General features: G+C 34.3%; 1 protein-coding gene across 2 annotated transcripts in view; it reads right to left on the bottom strand.

Moving 5' to 3' along the window:
- Window positions 1-4,271: 4,271 nt before the first annotated feature.
- Window positions 4,272-22,469, bottom strand: part of LOC149786635 (coadhesin-like) — a 35,323-nt gene continuing 17,125 nt past the window's right edge. Inside the window, exons 4-16 of one of the 2 annotated variants that reach the window (XM_089977150.1) lie at window positions 19,360-19,530; window positions 17,916-18,065; window positions 13,960-14,124; window positions 12,707-12,877; window positions 11,996-12,166; window positions 11,175-11,345; window positions 10,337-10,507; window positions 9,516-9,686; window positions 8,742-8,912; window positions 8,002-8,172; window positions 6,120-6,286; window positions 5,048-5,161; window positions 4,272-4,425 (exon numbers count right to left, since the gene is read on the bottom strand). In XM_089977150.1, coding sequence (XP_089833276.1) covers window positions 4,339-4,425; window positions 5,048-5,161; window positions 6,120-6,286; window positions 8,002-8,172; window positions 8,742-8,912; window positions 9,516-9,686; window positions 10,337-10,507; window positions 11,175-11,345; window positions 11,996-12,166; window positions 12,707-12,877; window positions 13,960-14,124; window positions 17,916-18,065; window positions 19,360-19,530 — 2,051 coding nt within the window. In that variant the 3' untranslated portion in view covers window positions 4,272-4,338. The remainder of the gene's footprint in view (window positions 4,426-5,047; window positions 5,162-6,119; window positions 6,287-8,001; window positions 8,173-8,741; window positions 8,913-9,515; window positions 9,687-10,336; window positions 10,508-11,174; window positions 11,346-11,995; window positions 12,167-12,706; window positions 12,878-13,959; window positions 14,125-17,915; window positions 18,066-19,359; window positions 19,531-22,469) is intronic. The other variant, XM_089977151.1, reaches the window with a different exon arrangement.

The raw sequence follows: 22,469 nt of genomic DNA, 5'->3' as shown, positions 1-22,469 counted from the left end.
ATACGTTCACACCAGCAAGAACGATGATTGATCATTTTGTACTGTCGGATCAATGCATAGGTAGATTACGAAGTGTGCACATTGTTTCAGATCACGAAGAGCACGTGATATCTGACCACCTCCCTATCCTTACTTCCCTTCGTACAGTGACAGTCTATGAGAAACAACATAGCCTGGAATAAACTAAACGCTGATATCTTGAAAAACTATCAATCTGAGCTGGACCTTCGCCTGAAAACTTTAGATATAGATACTATTTCGGACAATGTTGATAGCTTTTACCGGCACATTGTTAATGCAATACAGCAGTCAAGCGACATCGCCCTTCCAAAGTCTAAATTCAATTATCATGTCAAACCATACTGGTCAAATGAACTCAAAGAAGCACATAAACTTCAAAGACAAGCTAGGTAATCTTGGATAAATGAGGGAAGACCGAGGGGTAGTCAATTTAATTCTTACAGAGAATATAAAGATAAGAAGAGAGACTTTAGAAACGTTCAAAAACTGGCTGTGGAAAAATATATGGGGGAGGTGTATGAAGAAATTGAAAAACCACATGAATGCGATGTAAGACACTTTTGGAAAATGATCAACATTAAGAGAGGGAACAATATAAATTTTTGTCAGGAACTATCAACTGATGGAGTTTGTGTCCGTGATGATGATTCCATCGCAAATGGCTTTGCCAGATACTATGAGGACATTCACACGCCGAATTTAAACCATAGTTTTGACGGAAACTTTTATGAATTTATAGAGAGAGAATTAAATCGGGGTCTACAGGACGAAATAAGCCATATCGAGGCCTTACAGACCAGTATCAGTTTAAACGAAGTAAGAGAAATCATTAAAGGTCTAAAGAAATCAAAAGCATTGGGCCATGATCAAATTTGCAATGAACATTTGATCTATGGCAGCGGCTACCTCATCGAGTGTATGACAATTTTATTTACTCGGATGATTGATCAATCTTACATACCTGTAGATTGCAAAAAAGGTTTAGTAATACCACTGTACAAAGGTAACAGAGAATCAAAGAACTCCCTCGAAAGTTACAGGCCTGTTCCTTTACTGCCTGTTATCTACAAAACCTTTGAGAAAATTATTCATGAACGTTTGGTAACTTGGCTCAAAGATACTAATTCTAGTATACCCAGTTCACAACAACATGGTTACCAAAAAGGTTTAGGCTGCACAACAGCGAGTTTTGTGCTGTTGCAATCAGTACAATATAATGTAAACATGGGTTCACGGGTTTTTGCTGCTTTTCTTGATACAAAAAAGGCATTTGATACCGTGTGGCACGAAGGACTGCTTTTTAAATTATTCACGTTGGGAATTACGGGTAAATCCCTTTTGATATTTTTTAACATGTATACAAATTTACAGAGTAAAGTTCTTGTAAATGGGCAATTTTCAGATTGGTTCTCAATTGACCAAGGAGTGAGACAAGGGGGTGTTTTGTCAACCTTGATGTACACAATATTTATAAATGACTTGCTGCTACAGTTAGAAAATAGTGTATTTTGAGCAAAGATTGGATCCTTAGCTGTGGGAAATCCAACCCTGGCTGATGATATTTCACTTTTGGCTATATATCCTAGCAATCTACAAAAGCTGTGAGATATAGCATACGACTACAGTAATAAGTGGCGATTCGAGCTTAGTGTCACAAAGTCATACATTATCATTTTCGGACCCCAATACAAGAATTATATCAATATGAAATGGTATCTTGGCCCGTCATGTTTGCCGGTTACCGATTCGGCAACACACCTGGGTCACTGGATTAACTCAAAGCTGACGTCGCATGACGCAATACTCGATGCATGCAAGAAAGGGAAAAAATCTTTTCACGGTCTGTTTGATATTGGCATTAAACCGAATGGTTTAAATCCTTTGGTTGCTGCAAATGTAATTAAAAAGGTAATTTTCCCTTCAATGTTTTATGGAAGTGAATTATGGTGTAACATTTCAAAAAGTGACCTCGCTTTATTGGATAAAACTCTGAGGTATTTTGCCAAACATTTACAAGGTTTTCCAATACATACAAGATCAGACATTGCCCTGGGAATGCTAGGATGGACATCAGCGCAGTCCGAAATTGATAGAAGAAAATTGATGTTTTTACACAGATTGTGTTTGATGCCTAACAATGTACATAGTAAACCTGTGTTTAACGTTGCGTTATTTCACTTCATTTTGAGCGGATGCATGTCAAGCTGCGGGTTAATTTCAAATTTATATTATGCCTCAAAGAAGTTTGACTTGCTCGGGTATCTAAAATTTACATCATTCTGAAATTCCAGATAAACATAATTGGAAAGAAATTGTAAGGTCAAAAATTGTTGGTCTTGAAAATAGCCTCTGGAGAGTTCGTATGTATAATCAAGCAGATGTTGATAGATTCTCGTCGATACACGAATACTTACGACCTGCCTCAGTGTGGCAGTCGGCTAAAACCAGACAACACACTAAGGTATTTACATATGTAGCTAAACTATGGGCTGCTGTTCCACAAACACAGCTTGATATGTTTATTAGATGTGGGAATGTTTATACAGACTTGATACTTCATTGTTGTGTTAGTTGTCCTTATATGTCGAACTTAGGAAATTCTTTCTGGGATTTCCTTACTGATAAATTTCCCCTGAGCCTGCACATTACGTTATTTAATGTAGAAGATGAGCTGCAACTACAATATCTTTTAGGTAAAAGGTTACCATCAGGAGTAATCGACAAAGAAAACTCCAAGCTATTCGTCCTGTATGTAGCATACTTTGTCATGCAGTGTGCAGCTATCTTCTGTAAATAAGGTACTGAAACTTGCAACTTATGAGTTGACGAACACTTTGTTGATTGATATTGTGTAAGAATTTGTATTCTAACATAGAATTTTTTTTTAATTTAAATATTTATATATTTATTGATTGTATTCAGATGATTTATTCTCATATCATGTAATCTTCCATGGAACGAAATAAAGATGATGATGATGAAGTTATAATTCATGATTGAAAACATTCTGGACAACATTTACAAAGTAATTTTATGAAGTTTTAATATAATGTATTTAGGGCAGTTAACAGTACTAAATCGGATTCTGAGTTTCTCGTATATATATATATATATATATATATATATATATATATATATATATATATATATATATATATATATATATATATATGCGTGCGTAAATGTGTACGCCTGTACGTGTGTACTCAGCCAAATACAAAGAACCCGTGTGTTCTGACTATATCGTCGTGCATCAAGTTACAGATAGAAACAAAACCAATAAGTTATGTGAAACTTGACATAAATTGATAGTCAGGATTATAATATAAAGTTTAAGCGGAACGTACCATTAATTATTAAGTTCAAAATCATAAAGGACCTGACTAGAATAAAAGAAATACGGCCTTTCATCACCGTGCATAAATATTACAGAAACTGATCAAAATAAAATATATGACGTTCTTGCCCGTACACATATCGCTATCAACAAATGAATACCTTTGTCGGGTAAGATTCAAAGACTAGAGAAATAAACAATAACGTCGTTTATCAGAAACATATGAGATGTTTTCTATCTGAAGTAGATTATTAATCATTAAGTTGAATCGCATGGTTGCATAAATATAATTTTCCATGGTACCAATGCTTGATTAAGACCAATCTTTGAAAAGGTCGTCGATTTATTGAAGAAGGAGTTTCATACAGAATTTAGATGTATATTCAGGAATATCGAACATCATTATGCATGAAAACAATCAAATCTAGTGTCAGAAAACTTCACTTAGAATCTGTCGACATGTTTGCTGTCTCAGTAATATGTTCTTAAGGAAACGTGGGTGTAGTAATGGTGATATATGTCTTCTAAACAAATCTGGCGTACATCAAATTATGATCTGTCTGTAAGAAAAAGTGTCCTATTGTGAAAATGTAATGCCCTTTACGTATGTGTTTATTAGTTTTGAAAACATAATTTTGTACATAGCTAGTGGTGCTTTTCTTTACAAACGTGAATCTATATCAGAGACAACCCTAATCATTATTTAATAATGAAAATAAATTATCTTTCCTATCCGAATATGAAATCACGTATGTTCTATGATCATTTAAGTATTGTAAATTTTCAATAATGATACTAAAATTTAGTCACGAGACAGTTATGCCAACCTTCAGCTCGATACAACCTACCATATTTCTCAAGCTAAAGAAATAAAGATGACAATATTTTATTGTAATAAACATGTAGCTTTACAGGGGGATTGATTCCCACTATTTTCATTTCCAAAATCACAGGTTTAACTGTGGTGTTTTTCTTCCTCACTACCATTTTACTACGTAGTATTTATCGGACTCCGTTCCATCTAAATCTAGGAAATGGACATTATGATTACAGTCCTGGCTTGCTACCTGAAAACAGATATTTGTAACCGATAAAGACTCATATAACAATCACATGAGAGGATTAAGGAAGAGAAGAGAAATACGCGAAGCCTTTAGTAAGAAATCGAGACCTTTTTTTATAACAATTGTTTCCACAACTTAAACATAAGTTTCTGAAAAACTGAATAACATCTGTCATTGATTATTGATTGATTGAACGATATTGGCCTAACATGGGGTATATCTACCCATTCTCTCTCTCAATATATATATATATATATATATATATATATATATATATATATATATATATATATATATATATATATATATATATATATGAGATTTGTCTGAAATAAGATATCAGAGTATCGATTTGCCCTCTCTTAACAGAACAAGGAGTGTGGAGCTTAAGCAATAGAGTATGATGAAATAAGTAACTAAGAAAAAGTGTGTATATGTGGTGGTGGTTGGGGGTAGCAAAGCTTCATAACATCGGAACAAAATTGTACTGAGTTTTTTAAAGACCTGGATTTACCAAAAAGGGTCTCATATGAAATGAGACATTTGTTTTTCCTTGTCATAGATATTAATTATTACGTTATTGACATTTATATAATGTCATTCATTGTAAGTATGTGCTGCCTACCTTTAGCTGGTTTCCATGACATTCGATAAGAATTCCGTAGTCTGTGTTTCCTGTGACGTCATCTTTTCTTACAACAGGTGAAAAGGGCAGAAGTTGATTACACACATCTATTACCTGTAAGTATTTTTGCTTCGCAACTGAAGTGAGATCTTTCAACAGTAATGAGTTATACAATTTGAGGATTTGTATTTATAGATAACGAATAACGTAACATATGTTAATCCGATTCGCACTATGTGATTAAATCACGAGACGAATGGGTATCAGAATATCTTCAGTTACTGTAATTGATTGATTTAGCATGGTCGGTGATTGATAGCGTTGCGTTTTATTGCCAAAAGTCCATTTAAAATGTGTAAAGTTAATAGATATTTTTAAAAACCGGTTTCGATCAACAGAAAGCTAATTCGGACCTATGGTGAAATTCAGCCTTTTAATGAAAAATGGTTTTCATTACTTGTAGATGTTTGTGAACTGCATTATTATTTAATGCGAATGATTCATTTACACTGACACACTTTGTCGTATTGTACGTCTGAATTATTTGACTGGAACGTTGTCACCATTTTCACAAACCCCTCGCCCGGGCAACCTCAACCTCGCGACATTTGCTAAAGAAGCATTTTAGTAAACTCTTAATCAGATTTCATCCTTATATTTTTGCATTTTCTCGTTTAAACTGCACATTGATTTAAGTAATTGTTGATTTGACGTCTTTGACTTGTAGAATTTCAAAACATTAAAACATCTTCAGTATTATAATGAATTACTAAAGATAATACAGACTTTCGTAATGTTAAAGTAAATTAAATATGTCTAAACAATCCCATTAAATTATTCATTGGAAGCACTTTGTCATCGCTGAGATTCTAACGCATTCACGAATCGTATAAACACATCAACCTGTAAATATATGAATTTCCTCGCGGACAATGCATGTAATGTCAATGCACATAATGTAATAAATATATCACATTAGAAACGAGTCTCTTATCAAACAATTTATGCATTGTCCTTTACTTACATTCAATATGCACTTTTTAATCAACTTTATACAGAAATGTTAGGTCACCTGCGAGTCAAAATGAAGTGAAGTAGACGGTGCTTTGCATAGTTCTTGTATAAGCACTCTTGAGGAATGGTAGCTTGGGTCCGTGCATGACGTGTCTCCGTTCTGGGAAACGGAATAATTATGAGAGATTGAAGACAACAGCCGCACTTTATCACAAACGCGGGATTCTGGAAAATAAATAAATAAGTAACAAATAAATAAATTGTATATATACTATGTATAATTTGATAAAGATACTGCTGCTGCGGTTTTTATTTTCAAATATCAACATTAAAAATCCAGTCTGCACATTACCGTTTGGAAGAAGAATGCGCTTGAATCTTTACGCCTATATCGTTTGTTAATGACTTAATCTCGGGCAATGTGTTACAAGAATTTTATCTTAATGTTTCTTCCGTATCTTTGATTTAAAGACATTGCCTACGAAATAATTAAGGTGACCTTTACTCCAACGCCAGCTTCAACCAGTGTTCATTTTAGCTGATTCACATGTATTAATTTTGAAACAGTGAAATGAAAACTCAGCTAATGGTATGTACACGTTAAAGAGTAAATGCAGCAAACCATTTGTTGTATATATCTCGTTCTTGACAAAAAGCATGCGTTGTAGATCGTTCGTGACAAAAAGCATGTGTTGTAGATATCTCGTTCTTGACAAAAAGCATGTGTTGTAGATCGTTCGTGACAACTAACATGTGTGGTAGATATCTCATTCTTGACATAAAGCATGTGTTGTAGATCGTTCTTGACAAAAAGCATGTGCTGTAGATCGTTCGTGACAAATAGCATGTGTGGTAGATATCTTGTTCTTGACAAAAAAGCATGCGTTGTAGATCGTTCTTGACAAAAAGCATATGTTGTAGATCGTTCGTGACAGAAAGCATGTGTTGTAGATATCTCGTTCTTGACATAAAGCATGTGTTGTAGATCGTTCTTTACAAAAAGCATGTGTTGTAGATCGTTCGTGACAAAAAGCATGTGTTGTAGATCGTTCTTGACAAATAGCATGTGTTGTAGATATCTCGTTCTTGACATAAAGCATGTGTTGTAGATCGTTCTTGACAAAAACGTGTTGTAGATCGTTCTTGACAAATAGCATGTGTTGTAGATCGTTCTTGACATAAAGCATGTGTTGTAGATCGTTCTTGACAAATAGCATGTGTTGTAGATCGTTCTTGACAAAAAGCATGTGTTGTAGATCGTTCTTGACAAAAAGCATGTGTTGTAGATCGTTCGTGACAAAAAGCATGTGTTGTAGATCGTTCTTGACAAATAGCATGTGATGTAGATATCTCATTGTTGCCAAAAAGCATGTGTTGTAGATCGTTCGTGACAAAAAGCATTTGTTGTAGATCGTTCGTGACAAAAAGCATGTGTTGTAGATCGTTCTTGACAAAAAGCGTGTGTTGTAGATCGTTCTTGACAAAAAGCATGTGTTGTAGATCGTTCTTGACAAATAGTATGTGTTGTAGATATCTCATTGTTGACAAATAGCATGTGTTGTAGATATCTCATTGTTGACAAAAAGCATGTGTTGTAGATCGTTCGTGACAAAAAGCATGTGTTGTAGATATCTCGTTCTTGACATAAAGCATATGTCGTAGATCGTTCTTGACAAATAGCATGTGTTGTAGATATCTCATTCTTGACAAAAAGCATGTGTTGTAGATCGTTCTTGACATAAAGCATGTGCTGTACATCATTCTTGACCCGGTTAATTATGTTCATAATTTTGTAAACTATATTTTGGTGAATTTACAAGTTTAATAGAAAACAAATGTAAACAGCGTATATAAATTGCAGTAAAAAATCATAAAATCCGGTGAAAAATTATTTTTGAGCAAAGGGAAAACGTAAGCTTGTAGTCAACCCAAACACTAACCTGGCACGCAAGCAGGAAAGGAACAAATGCTTGCTTCTACTGACGACCCAAGACAGTCAAGACCTCCATTGCTTGGAGCAGGATTGGAACAATTTCTCGATCGGATTTGAGTTCCCAAACCGCAGGAAACGGTACACTTTGAAAACTCTGACCAGCCACTCCAGTGTCCGTCTTCAATGACACATTACATTACTATTTAAGTAAACCGATAAGATTGACGTACTCATTTCAGTTGGGTTATTTTTATTAATTTGATTGCATGATCAATAAAATGTTTGTTTTCACGACAATAACACTATTATCCGTTACACACACACACACACACACACACACACACACACACACACACACACACACATATATATATATATATATATATATATATATATATATATATATATATATATATATATATATATATATATATATATATATATATAATAATATTAATCATTATTAGGACTTTCTATAGAATCTAATCTTTAGGAGCTATACAAAAAAATATATATATATATATATATATATATATATATATATATATATATATATATATATATATAGAAGCTCATGGCAAAAATAAATTTCTTCGAGAAAAAAGAAACATCAAGTGAATAAATAGTTTTTGCTTGAGTTTGAAAATAAAGTACTTTCAGCTATACGTTTATGCGATTAGTATTGTTTCATAAAAGTCCTAAAGGGATGAAGAAAAAACTATTCGACACGCTGCATTATGACCTTACCAACACGACATACAGATATTGGGCAATTCTGACTTTCCATATCTGACCCCTCGCACTGTCGACCTCCATTACTTGGAGCAGGGTTGTTACATGCTCGATGTCTGTTTTGTGACTGCCCAACGCACGTTACAGGGCACTTCGACCATTCTGACCAGCTACCCCAATGTCCGTCTAAACCAAGAATTTGGTTATGTACAAGAATCCGTAACTGATGTTAAATGGTAACAAGTAGTATGCAAATTCCTTGTTGATTTACACTTTCCTAATAATAAATTAAGACCTGATTGTTATTTCCTCAATACTGCAATTATGATCAATATAACAATTTTATTGTCATTTTTCCAATGATGTAGGAATTCGGAACCGACATAGATATGAGAATGCATTGGTTTATATTTTGTTGTGCATATTTCCTAGTGTGACTAGTGCAGTGACCTGTCTTGCCTAAAGTGTATATATTACTATGTGCGTTAGCCCTAAATAAATAAAGATACCATTAAGGAGGAGATTAGATTATCATTCGAATGTTTTAGTGTATTACGTTATACAAATGTTTAGATTCATGTTGTGAGTTTAAAGCGGTTTTGAAGCACATGAAAGCTCATACACGGTGGAGAGTATATTTGGTGTCGGAAGAACCCGAGAAGAGCAACATACTGATTAGAAGCCTTTGGCAGGCTTTCTCATATAACCACGTAGGGCGAGCAGAAAAGTCCTATATGCATCAAAAAAAAAAAAAAAAAAATAACCTTCGACACGTAACAATGATCTTACCAACGTGACAAGCAGATATTGGGCAATTCTGACTTTCCATATCTGACCCCTCGCACTGTCGACCTCCATTACTTGGAGCAGGGTTGTTACATACTCGATGTCTGTTTTGTGACTGCGCAACGCACGTTACAGGGCACTTCGACCATTCTGACCAGCTACCCCAATGTCCGTCTAAACCAAGAAAATGATAATGTACAAGAATCCGTAACTGATGTTAAATGGTAACAAGTAGTATGTAAATTCCTTCTTGATTTACACATTTTTAATAATAAATGAAAACCTTATTATTATTTCTACGATATTGTAATTATGATCGATATAACGATTTTTATAATCATTATTCCAATGATATGGGGATTCGGAACCGTCATAAAAGCCCCAGTTTTAATTGGAGATTTAACTGCCGAACAGTGCAAGCGGCATGCTTAGATTTATGAGAATGAATTGGTTTATATTTTGTTGTGCATATTTCCTAGTGTGACTAATGCAGTGATCTGTCTTGCCTAAAGTGTATATATTACTATGTGCGTTAGCCCTACATAAAGGAAGATATCATTAAGAAGGAGATTAGAATCGGATTCCAATAGCTTACTCTATTACTTTATAAAAATGTTTAGATTCGTTTTGTGGGTTTAAATCAGGTTTGCAGCGCATAAAAGGCCATACATGGTGGAGAGTATATTTCGTGTCGGAAGAATCCGGGAAGAGCAACCGACTGATTAGAAGCCATTGGCAGGCTTTCCCATATAACCACGTTGTTCGAGCAGAAAAGTCCTAAAGGCATCAAACAAAACCTTAGACATGTAATAATATGATCTTACCAACGTGACAAGCAGATATTGGGCATTTCTGACTTTCCATGTTTGACCCTTCGCACTGTCGACCTCCATTACTTGGAGCAGGGTTGTTACATGTTCGATGTCTGTCTTGTGTCTGCCCAACGCACGTTACAGGGCACTTCGACCATTCTGACCAGCTACCCCAATGTCCGTCTAAACCCAGAAATTGATAATGTACAAGAATCCGTAACTGATGTTAAATGGTAACAAATAGTATGCAAATTCCTTCTTGATTTACACTTTCCTTATAATAAATGAACACCTGATTAGTATTTCTTCAATACTGCAATTATTATCAATATACCAATTTAATAGTCATTATTCCAATAATGTAGGAATTCGGAACCGACACAGATGCCCCAGCTTTAGGTGGAGATTTAAATGCCGTACAGTGCAAGTGGCATGCAGAGATTTATGAGAATGCTTTGGTTTATATTTTTGTTTGCATATTTCCTAGAGTGATTAGCGCAGTGACCGGTCCTGCCTAAAGTGTATATATTACTATGTGCGTTAGCCCTAAAGAAAAGAAAATACCATTAAGGAGGCGATTAGATTCTGATTCGAATGTTTTAGTGTATTACGTTATACAAATGTTTAGATTCATGCTGTGAGTTTAAAGCAGTTTTGAAGCACATGAAAACTCATACACGGTGGAGAGTATATTTGGTGTCGGAAGAACCCGAGAAGAGCAACATACTGATTAGAAGCCTTTGGCAGGCTTTCTCATATAACCACGTAGGGCGAGCAGAAAAGTCCTATATGCATCAAAAACAAAACAAAAAAAAAAAAAATAACCTTCGACACGTAACAATGATCTTACCAACGTGACAAGCAGATATTGGGCAATTCTGACTTTCCATATCTGACCCCTCGCACTGTCGACCTCCATTACTTGGAGCAGGGTTGTTACATACTCGATGTCTGTTTTGTGGCTGCGCAACGCACGTTACAGGGCACTTTGACCATTCTGACCAGCTACCCCAATGTCCGTCTAAACCAAGAAATTGGTTATGTACAAGAATCCGTAACTGATGTTAAATGGTAACAAGTAGTATGTAAATTCCTTCTTGATTTACACATTTTTAATAATAAATGAAAACCTTATTATTATTTCTACGATACTGCAATTATGATTAATATGACAATTTGTATAATCATTATTCCAATGACATGGGGATTCAGAACCGACATAAAAGCCCCAGTTTTAATTGGAGATTTAACTGCCGTACATTGCAAGCGGCATGCTAAGATCTATGAGAATGAATTGGTTTATATTTTGTTGTGCATATTTCCTAGTGTGACTAGTGCACTGATCTGTCTTGTCTAAAGCGTATATATTACTATGTGCGTTAGCCCTACATAAAGGAAGATATCATTAAGGAGGAGATTAGAATCGGATTCGAATATCTTACTCTATTACTCTATACAAATGTTTAGATTCGTTTTGTGGGCTTAAATCAGGTTTGCAGCGCATAAAAGGCCATGCATAGTGGAGAATATATTTGGTGTCGGAAGAACCCGGGAAGAGCAACCGACTGATTAGAAGGTATTGGCAGGCTTTCTCATATAGCCACGTAGGTCGAGCAGAAAAGTCCTAAAGGCATCAAACAAAACCTTAGACATGTAACAATATGATCTTACCAACGTGACAAGCAGATATTGGGCATTTCTGACTTTCCATGTTTGACCCCTCGCACTGTCGACCTCCATTACTTGGAGCAGGGTTGTTACATGCTCGATGTCTGTCTTGTGACTGCGCAACGCACGTTACAAGGCACTTCGACCATTCTGACCAGCTACCCCAATGTCCGTCTAAACCAAGAAAATGATAATGTACAAGAATCAATATCTGATGTTAAATGGTAACAAGTAGTATGTAAATTCCTTCTTGATTTACACTGTCCTAATAACAAATGAAAACCTGATTATTATTTATCCACTACTGCAATTATGACCCATATAACACTTTTTAGAATCATTATTTCAATGATATAGTGATTCGGAACCGATATAAAAACCGCATCTTGAGTTTGCCTAAAGTGTATATATTACTATGTGCGTTAGCCCTAAATAAAGGAAGATACCATTAAGGATGAGATTAGATTCTGATTCGAATATTTTACTGTATTGCGTTATACAAATGTTTAGATTCATGTTTTGGGTTTAAAGCAGTTTTGCTGCACATAATAGGCCATACATGGTGGAGAGTATATTTGGTGGCAGAAGAACCCGGAAAGAGCAAATGGCGGACTGGAAGCTATTGGCAAGCTTTCTCATATACCCACGTTGGCCGAGCAGAAAACTCATAAAGGCATCAAATAAAACCTTCGACATGTAACAATATGATCTTACCAACGTGACAAGCAGATAATGGACAATTCCGACTTTCCATGTCTGACCCCGTACACTGCCGACCTCCACTGCTTGGAGCAGGATTATTACATGCTCGATGTCTGTTTTGTGACTGCCCAACGCACGTTACAGGGCACATCGACCATGCTGACCAGCTACCCCAATGTCCGTCTAAAACAAGATATTTATTATGTACAAAAATCGTTAATTGCTGTTAATTAATAACACATAGTACGTATATTCCTTCTTGGTTTATTATTTCCTAATAACACATGAAAACGTGATTAATATTTCTCCAATACTGCAATTATGATAAATATATTAATTATTGCAAGCATCATTCCAACGATATGGTATTTGCAACATAAGTTTGTGTTGCATATATTTTAGTGTGTCTACTGCAGTGGCTTGTCTTGCCTAAAGTGTAAAGATCACTCTATGCTTTAGTTTTATGCAGAAGAAGATTCCATTAAGGAGGAGGTGAGATACTGATTCGAATATTTTAATGTTTTACTTTATACAAGTGTTTGGATTGGTGTTTTGGGTTTAACGCCATTTTGCAGCACATGATAGGCCATATATGGCGGAGAGTATATTTGGTGGCGGAAGAACCCGGAAAGAACTTGGGAAGAATAAACTGACTGACTCGAAGTTACTGACAATCTTTCTCACCTACCCACTTTGTCCTAGCTGATCCTAGTAAACATAGTGAATTTATTAGTGATATGGTCACTAGGAGAAACAACAAACAAGCTACATATCTCTAATATTTACAGCACTAGTATTATCGTTATTTTTTAGCGATACAATATTCATAAATGATAGAACATCCCACAGTAGAACAATGCCGGTTGCGGTTTGACCGGTTCTGTTCGTGTTGGAAAATAATCTAAAGCAGGACCAGTTAAGTAATGGACACAGAAAGTGATAATTATTTGTGACAAGTCCAACTCCAAATTTATTCATTTAAAAAATCAATATCCCTTGTGAACTGTTCAATGAAGAGTTTGATTGCATTATTATAATTATTGTAGAAAATATACCCAAAATATATTCGTTTCAAAACATGAATCGGAAATAAACACAAATCTTTTTTATTTGAGAATTTTGTTTAGAAAATGAACCCTATAAAAATAGCCAAAGATGTAGTGTTAGAGTCGGGAAACAAGGAGAAAGAAAGAGTGAGACAAATGGTAGCCACAGTTCGGGCAGATAGTGAAGCAAATGACATGTTCAGTCCTATATTTAACGACCAATTGGACATGTTCTTGATGAACACGTTTGTCTTTCTGAATGTTCAGTGCACGTAGAACGTTTCCCAATCAATGGAGTGAGTGTAGTGCAGATCCAATGTCGAACCGATTCACCAGTACCGCATGTGGCTGAACACGAAGACCATTCAGACCAGTGGGCAGGAACTTAAAGAAAGAAATAAAGGATGACGAGATTCATTAGCATTCCAAATTTATTAGATGTGTTATAGATGGTTCAAAGTTTTCAACATATGATTTAGGTGTGTCCATGTCTTTTAAATGTATTACGACTATGGTTGGTAAGGAATCTGTAGAATGAACGAATGGGCTGTAGAGTGAATCTAAAGTCAGCTGCTTACATTGTATCAAGTTTCTCAATACTAAACTTAAACTACCGTCACGACCACGAAACTATTGGACTTACTGACTATCAAGTTTTAAATCATGTGTTTCTCCCTTTTGACGTGTTCATTTTTCAGTGGAGTAGTGTACTGTTGTATTTCATCCTCATAATTATTTCTTGTGTCCATCGTTCCCTAGGCATAGTAATTACAGTCTACTTAAACGTATATAGACGGGACCACAACGTATATTTTGTTGTTTCCATTATTCTTTAATTAGAGTAATTAGGGTATACTTTGAGACGTATTTATTGGGCTGTAATGCATTATGTCCTGTTTTCTTCTTGATAGTTAGTGTTACGTGTTTAGGCTAGAATAAACAGTAACACAGAAAAAGTCAAAACAACAAACTTTGTAAAATTTAACAAATAATTCATCTCCCTGGAAACATTCTGTAAAATGAAAAATATAAGAATTTACGGTTTCAAGAATCAAGTCCAACCAAGAATAATCCACGAATTAAATTGCAAAGGTCATAATAATAAAATGTTTTACTGAATTCAAGTTCCAGTCCCGACGAAGAATCCAAGATCGAACGCGATGACATAAGCCTTAAACTATGCAATGTTGTCGTTTACAGTTCCTAGTAAATAACACGCCTGTGTTGGAAATCAGAATAAACTTTGTAAGCAAAGTCTTTCCAAAAATGCTATATGATCACTCTTCAAATATTTCCAAAGAATAAAGAATTAATCCTTTTGAAATCCAAATGATCGGAAGATAATTAACTTAAAAAATCTGACAACAACAAAGGAAACAACTTGATACCAAATCTTAAGGCTCAAAAACTGAGAAATATCTCTCTACACATATCTATTAAAACTAACAAATGCGTACTAATGGAAAACCTGAATTGCGAAAACAAAGGGGCATAACGTGATCGATTTTATGTCACGTACGCCATAAAATATGCATGACGAAAATCAATCATTTTCTATAAGAAAAAACAAGAAAAAGCAAGTTGTTTACAAATCAAACCCAAAGCCTATGACCTTGACAACAACTAATCATTCTTTTTCAAGAAAAATAGAACTTTGTTTACTAATTTTGAATTCAGGTCATCATTCAAGCCACCACCTGGTGTTTATAAAAGAATGATTCAGGTCAACCAATTTTCTCGAAAATATCCTCTCCAGTGAATAAATTTACATTACACTAGCCTGGAAGAAAAATAAAGAAAAATAAAACTGACAAACAAACAAATTAAATTAAAATAAATATATATTAAATCAGATACACGTAATAGTTAGCACTAGAGACCTTTTCCGATTTTGAAACTTTCCATGAATCTCCCTGACAATTCATTTTGTATGTAGTGTGTGAGTGGCTTCTCGGTCGATTTCGTTAGTGTAAGGTATAGTTTATCACGGAATAGGTGTGGTAGTCAATATAGGGGCATATATGTCATCTCCTCACTATCAGATACCTCACTGTCAGATGTGACGTGAAGTTTATGTATAAGGGAAGTGCAGAATAAAATGTTCGAACGGGACATTTTATCATAATAATTTCCATTTAACATCACAAAATATGAGAAATCCTTATCGGATTCAGAAAGTTAGAATCTACAGTTCACATTATAAGTGCAGACACATACCCCCATCCACTCACCCCTATATATAATCCAACACGTTTTGTAAATTCAACAAATAATTTTTCCCTATAATAGAAAGGTAAAACTGATAGAACTCACAGTATTGCCATTTAAGTACCAAGAAATCCAAACATATTTATGACCAGTACCAACACAGTAAATTTCTAATCAGACTCCAGTTGTGTTCGAAATAAAATCCAGCTCTGAAGGCACTGATGTGGCTGTAGTCTTCAAAGTAATAATGTACCTTTCGCCTGAAGTGTGATGATTTCTTAACAGTCTTTCAATTAGTCATAATAATTTAATCTACGATTTCCTTGTCTAAATTCAATATAATTGAAAGTTAATGTTTTTGCCCAAGAACAGTATTTACGAGCACTTTGTATTTCCAGTGAATAATACCCTGCATAAACAGTGCCATGTGAATCAAAATCTGAACGAAACAATATGATTAATTATACTATAATAAGTTAAGGAAATAATGAGTAATTTCTCAAGATAATAAGATTAATAACCCCTATACCTGACCTAGGTCACTATTAGTATTTTCTGAAAATGCTGTTTCTATTTAGTGGGCGTTTCCTTTCTAGTACACTCTGGGTTGTTTACAAGATAAAACCGGTTACTAAACGTATAATAAAGAATGCGGTAAACAGCTGCAAAACAGTTTATTCCATGGGAAATATTAATGTCATAGACCCAGACCTAAATAACTATGTTTACCTCTATTAATAAGTATTTAACCGACACTCATAAAAAAATAGACTATTAGCCATGTATTATTTGTCTATCAAAGTAAACGTTATAGGTAGACAATGAGTCCAATTTACAATTATATATAATCATTTATCCTGTTAAGGTATGTAAGGTATATATCCCATATACTTAAGTATTGCACTACAAAGCCTTATCACAGTGCATGAATGTTAACTGTGTGCATTTACCTAGACCCGTTAACACGAATATTTCTTTTTCAGTATTTGTTGGCACCATTCCGAAGGAGTTCGTAAAAAACTATACCTTATATTTGCAGTCCTACACCCTTGCAATTTCTATACCCGCTTCATTTCCACACTACAAAATGAACATGTTATGTTTAACAACTCTTCTCTGAAAAAATAAAAATGAATGCTTTACTAATTAGTATTTGGTCAAAATGTAATAATATGACTATGATAAGGTTTTCATATTGTTCTGAAACATTGTTGCATGAACTGAGTCGTGTGATAAAAATAGATCAAGGGGAACAATTAACACAAATTTTAAAATAAAATATCGGTCATCGTAATTTGTGGTCCAAACAAATACAGATATAATGACTGAAATGAACACTTCAAGTCTGCAAGCTCCATTTCAGCCAGTAAGTCTTATCAACAGAATACTGAGTGCAAAAACAGGACACAGTTTTCTCTATCACATCTGACGCAGACAATGATTTTGCATGATAATGCAATCAGGTCAGACACTCTAAAGTCTTTTTAAAATTACCATGTACAGAAATAACTGTTAAATGAAGTTGCCTGTGCTGTGTTCATGTTTGCGTGTGTGTGCGTGTGTGCGTGTGTGTGTGTGTGTGTGTGTGTTTAAGAATCATGAAGAAAGAGAGAGATGGGAACATTTACAACAGCTAGGCTGACACGCGAGAGTTGGAGAGGATGAAGGAGGGTTAGTGTTTAAAGTTGCCAGATTGAGAAAAGTGAAAGACGGCATCACTGCATTGCACGTCAGTATGGATCTGCCAGTAGCGAGAACTGATCAGTCATTTCTATATAGACAGTTTTCTCCACAAACTTCCTGGCGCAATAGACTGCTATCCATGATCTTTGGCATATGATGTGCACTACTCACTCTATATATCACAATACACAATAAAAGGCAATATTTTAAACAAGTACGCGACACCAATCGTCCCAACAATTTATGCCACCATGCTGGACATTGTGAGAAAAAAGAATATATACCTGTTATTGGGCATTGTTGAGTTTCACATGTTTCTTTTTGAGTGTCGCATACATGCGAGGGACCGTTATGATGATGACACATCTGTAGCCGGGTTCTATGTCCTCCTCCGCAAGTCTGCGTGCAAGTACTCCAACTGGACCACGGATCAGCTGTATTTACAAAATGTAACATTTTGCTTATATCTACCTCGCCGGTTACAGCACTGCATGCTTGGACACATGATTATATGAAAGAAATGTATAGCCGTTTTATGTCGGGAATCGTAATTAGATTGTCCAGCTCTCAAACAATACCGCCATTACCGAATGGTTCATGTACTAATCCCATTAAATGAAAATGTCGATTGCAAGAACTTGAGATTCACCAGAGTCCTTTTTGTTGATAAGCGTTATTTAACACAAATATCAAACAGACAGGAAAGAGCGTATCCTTGGGTCCCACAGTGTGTATTCGAATATTTGATTATATGTAAGAAATTTTTATATAGAATCATACCAATATAAGCACTAAAAAATCCTATTTTGGAACAGATGTATTCAAAATATAATATATGTGAGCTCTGAAAAATTGATTTTGTTGGTATTCATCCTCATTCCCATGCCCGGATTTGTTCTAGTTGAGGTAAAAGTTTAAATTCGTTATCAGGAGTAACATAAACTATCGCCTAATTCTCCTGACTTTCTAAGCTGTTTGACTATATGATTATCTTAGGTGTCATTTTATGTTTATATATATGTTTATATATATATACATATATATATATATATATATATATATATATATATATATATATATATATATATATATATATATATATATATATATATATATATATATATTACAAATAATACTATCATTGAGGTTAAAGATTTTTAATTCGTACTCTACGGAGATTCGAACCCAGGTCTGCTGTTAAAAACACCCTTCGCCTTGCCTGCACACACGAGACCATGTTCCATCACGACTAAGCACACATCACATAATATGATGCTACTTAATCGGTGTTGTATGCACTCGTGTGTAGCGTGACAGACGCGCATGACAACCCAGTAATTAATTATCATCTATCTACACAGTCATTCCGGATTCCTATGAAAGAAATCAAGGTATATAGGATTAATTATAGAGAATTATAAATATACACCAGATAGAGCGGAATAGTGCTATCCACAGATTCTATAGAAGAATGTTTGATAATAGTAGAAAGAATAACTATTTCAGACATTGAAACATTGTACTGAACATTTTTATAATTCAAAGGAATGTTTGATTCTAGAACTGGTTATAGAAAATGAACCGTATAAAAATAGCCGTTGAGGCAGTGGTAGATAAAGCCGGGAACAATGATGAAGAGGTTGAGAGAGAGAGAGAGTGAGACAGAAGGTACACTTTGTTCGGTTTGATAGTGAAGCAAATGACATTCTCAGTCCTATATTTACCGACCAATTAGACATGATCCTGATGAGCATGTTTGTCTTTCCGAATGTGAAGGGCATGTAGAACGTTTCCCGATCAATTGCAGCGGAGTAGAGCAGATCCAATGTCGAACAGATTCACCATTTCCACAAGTGGCTGAACACTTAGACCATTCAGACCAGTGGGCAAAGAAAGGAACTTTAAAAAAAATTATAAAGGATGAATAGATTAACTAGTATTCCAAATTTATTGGACCTATTATGAGTGGGGCACATTTCCGATCATATGTTTTCAGTTTGTCTGTTTCTTTTAAATGTATATGGAGTGTGTTTTTTAAAGTAACTTTGCAATGAACGAATGGGGTTGAGGATGAATCTGAAGTCAGTTGTTTACATGATATACAATGTCTAGACACTAAAATTAAAATACGGTCAAGACCACAATGCTATTGGACTTATTGATTATCCAGTTTTAAATCACATGTTTCTCCTGTCATCTTTTCATGTTCATTTTTCAATGGCGTCCTGTCATTTTGAAATTCTTCCTGACAATTATTTGTTGTTTCCATCGTTCCTTAATTAAAGTAATTACAGTCTACTTAAACGTATATTTCTGGGGCCAGAATGTATGTTTTCTTGTTTCCATCGTTCCTTAATTATAGGAATTAGAGTTTAATTGAAGGTATTTTATGGGTCTACTGTGGATACTGTCTTGTTTCCTTTTTTATAGTTAGCACTGGAGATCGTTTGGGATTTTTTAAATTTCCATGAGCCTCCTTGGCTCTTCATTTTGTATATTGAGTGTTAGTGTCTCCTCACTATCATCAACCTCATTGTTAGATATCATCGTAGGAACAAAGCTTCCATCTTCTCACTATCAGCAACCTCAGTGGTAGATATCACGTGAAGATTATTCTTCAGGGAAGTGGAGAATAAAATATTCAAAATGGAACATTTCCTCATAGTGATTTAAATCTAACTTTACAAAATGTGAAAAATCTTAATGGATTTAGAAAGTACTAGTTTAAAGTTCAAATCATAAGACACATCCACCCACACCCACAAGCATATATATATATATATATATATATATATATATATATATATATATATATATATATATATATATATTACGACTATATGATCTGAAACTAAGAAATATCAAGGATAAAGAACCTACCCGTTTTGTAAAATTCAACAAATATTTTATTTCCCTAAAAAAGAAAGTTAAACTGTTAAAAGAACACACAATAATGCAAATTAAATCCGAAATAATCCAAAAAGATGTATGACCAGTTCTAAAGATTCAGGTTCTAATCGAACTTCAGTGTGGTTCGAAATAAGGTCCAGCGCTGAAGGCGTTGATTTTCATGCAGTCTTGAATATGCTAATGCACATGTATCCTGAATTGTGATGATTTACTAACACCGTTCCAATGAATCATAATGATATAATCCTAGAAGGCTCTTGTCTAAGTTCTCTATAATTTGAGATTAATATTTTGATCCAAGAACATTTTTTAAAAGCACTTTGTATTTCCAGTTAATAATAATTTGAATAAATAATTCCATCATCTGAACGATAGGATTGATTCTGGTAATAAAATGTCAAGGAAATAAAGAGTAATTTCAAAAGTTAACAAAATTATTACCCCTTTTTCCTGACCTAGGTCACTATTAGCATTGCCTGAAACTACTTCGTGTATTTAGTGGAAGTTTCCATTCTAGAACACTGGGTCGATTACAGAATAAAACATGTTACTGCATTATAATAAAGAATGTGTTAAACAACAGGCAAAACAGGTTAATTACTGGTCAGGTAGAAAACGAACTTGATTTTGGAGAAGGTTAAGTCCAAATTACAATGATATATAAATGATATATAACATATACTCTTGGTGAAGAACTAACAAGAAGTACAAAATTATATATATATATATATATATATATATATATATATATATATATATATATATATATATATATATATATATACTTATGTACATACATATATACATATATATGTATATATTTATACACACACACACACGCACACACAGATATATATATATATATATATATATATATATATATATATATATATATATATATATATATATGTATATATATATATATATATATATATATATATATATATATATATATATATATATATATATATATATCGAAATGTTTTCTAAATAGTTATGCTGTCAGTTACAACCCCTATATCCTTGTCACCTTACCTGAATGTTAACTACGTGCTTTTACCTAGACTAATATTAACGAATATTTCTTTATCTGAACATGTTTACACCTTTCTGGAGGAGTTCGAATAAAAGTATACTTTCTATTTGAACTCCTATATCCTAGCAATTTTGATACCGTCTGTATTACTACACTACAAAATGCACATGTAATGTTTAAAACATCTTCAACGAAGACACATAAATGAAGGTTTTAATAATTAGTAGCGATTAAAACGTATTTTTCCTTGGTCAAAATGTAATAATATGACTAGGATAAGTTGTTCATATTATTTTGACATCTTGGTTCATGAACTGATTCTTGTGAAAAATATAGATCCAGGTGGAACAAATAATATAAATTAAACACTAAATATCTCTAATTGGAATATGTGGTCCAAACAAGTACTTTCATCGTGTTCTACACAAACAGATTGACTGATATGAAAACTTAACGTCTGCAAGCTCATTTCAGCCAGTAAATTTTATCAGCAGTGTACTGAGTGAGAGGACAGGACATAGTTTGCTCCATTACATCTGACCTGCGACGATGGAAAGGTTTTGCAGGATAGTACATTCAGTCTTTTAATATTAGCATATACATTATCCTGACACTTGCGAGTGCTGTGTTCATGTTTGCGAGTATTAAAGTATGTGTGTGAGTGTGTTAAAAAGGAGGGAAGAAAGAGACAGATGGGACCAATTAAAGCAGCTAGGGTGACATAAGAGAGAAACAGAGTGGGAAGGAGGGGAACGTTTAAAGTTGCCAGGTTGAGAAAGCTAAAAGCCAGCTTCTCTGAAGCGCACGTGCGAGATTTAGATTTTTAACTTAGCGCTTTAACAATTTTCCAGTCATACCGCTACGATGTATGCAGTGTGGCAGTCTAAAGTGA

This window comes from Sinohyriopsis cumingii, chromosome 12 (assembly GCF_028554795.1).
Source record: "Sinohyriopsis cumingii isolate HCF-2022 chromosome 12, ASM2855479v2, whole genome shotgun sequence".
NCBI lineage: Eukaryota > Metazoa > Mollusca > Bivalvia > Unionida > Unionidae > Sinohyriopsis > Sinohyriopsis cumingii.
The sequence above is the reverse complement of the archived record's forward strand: the minus strand, read 5'-3'. Positions and strand labels throughout refer to the sequence as shown.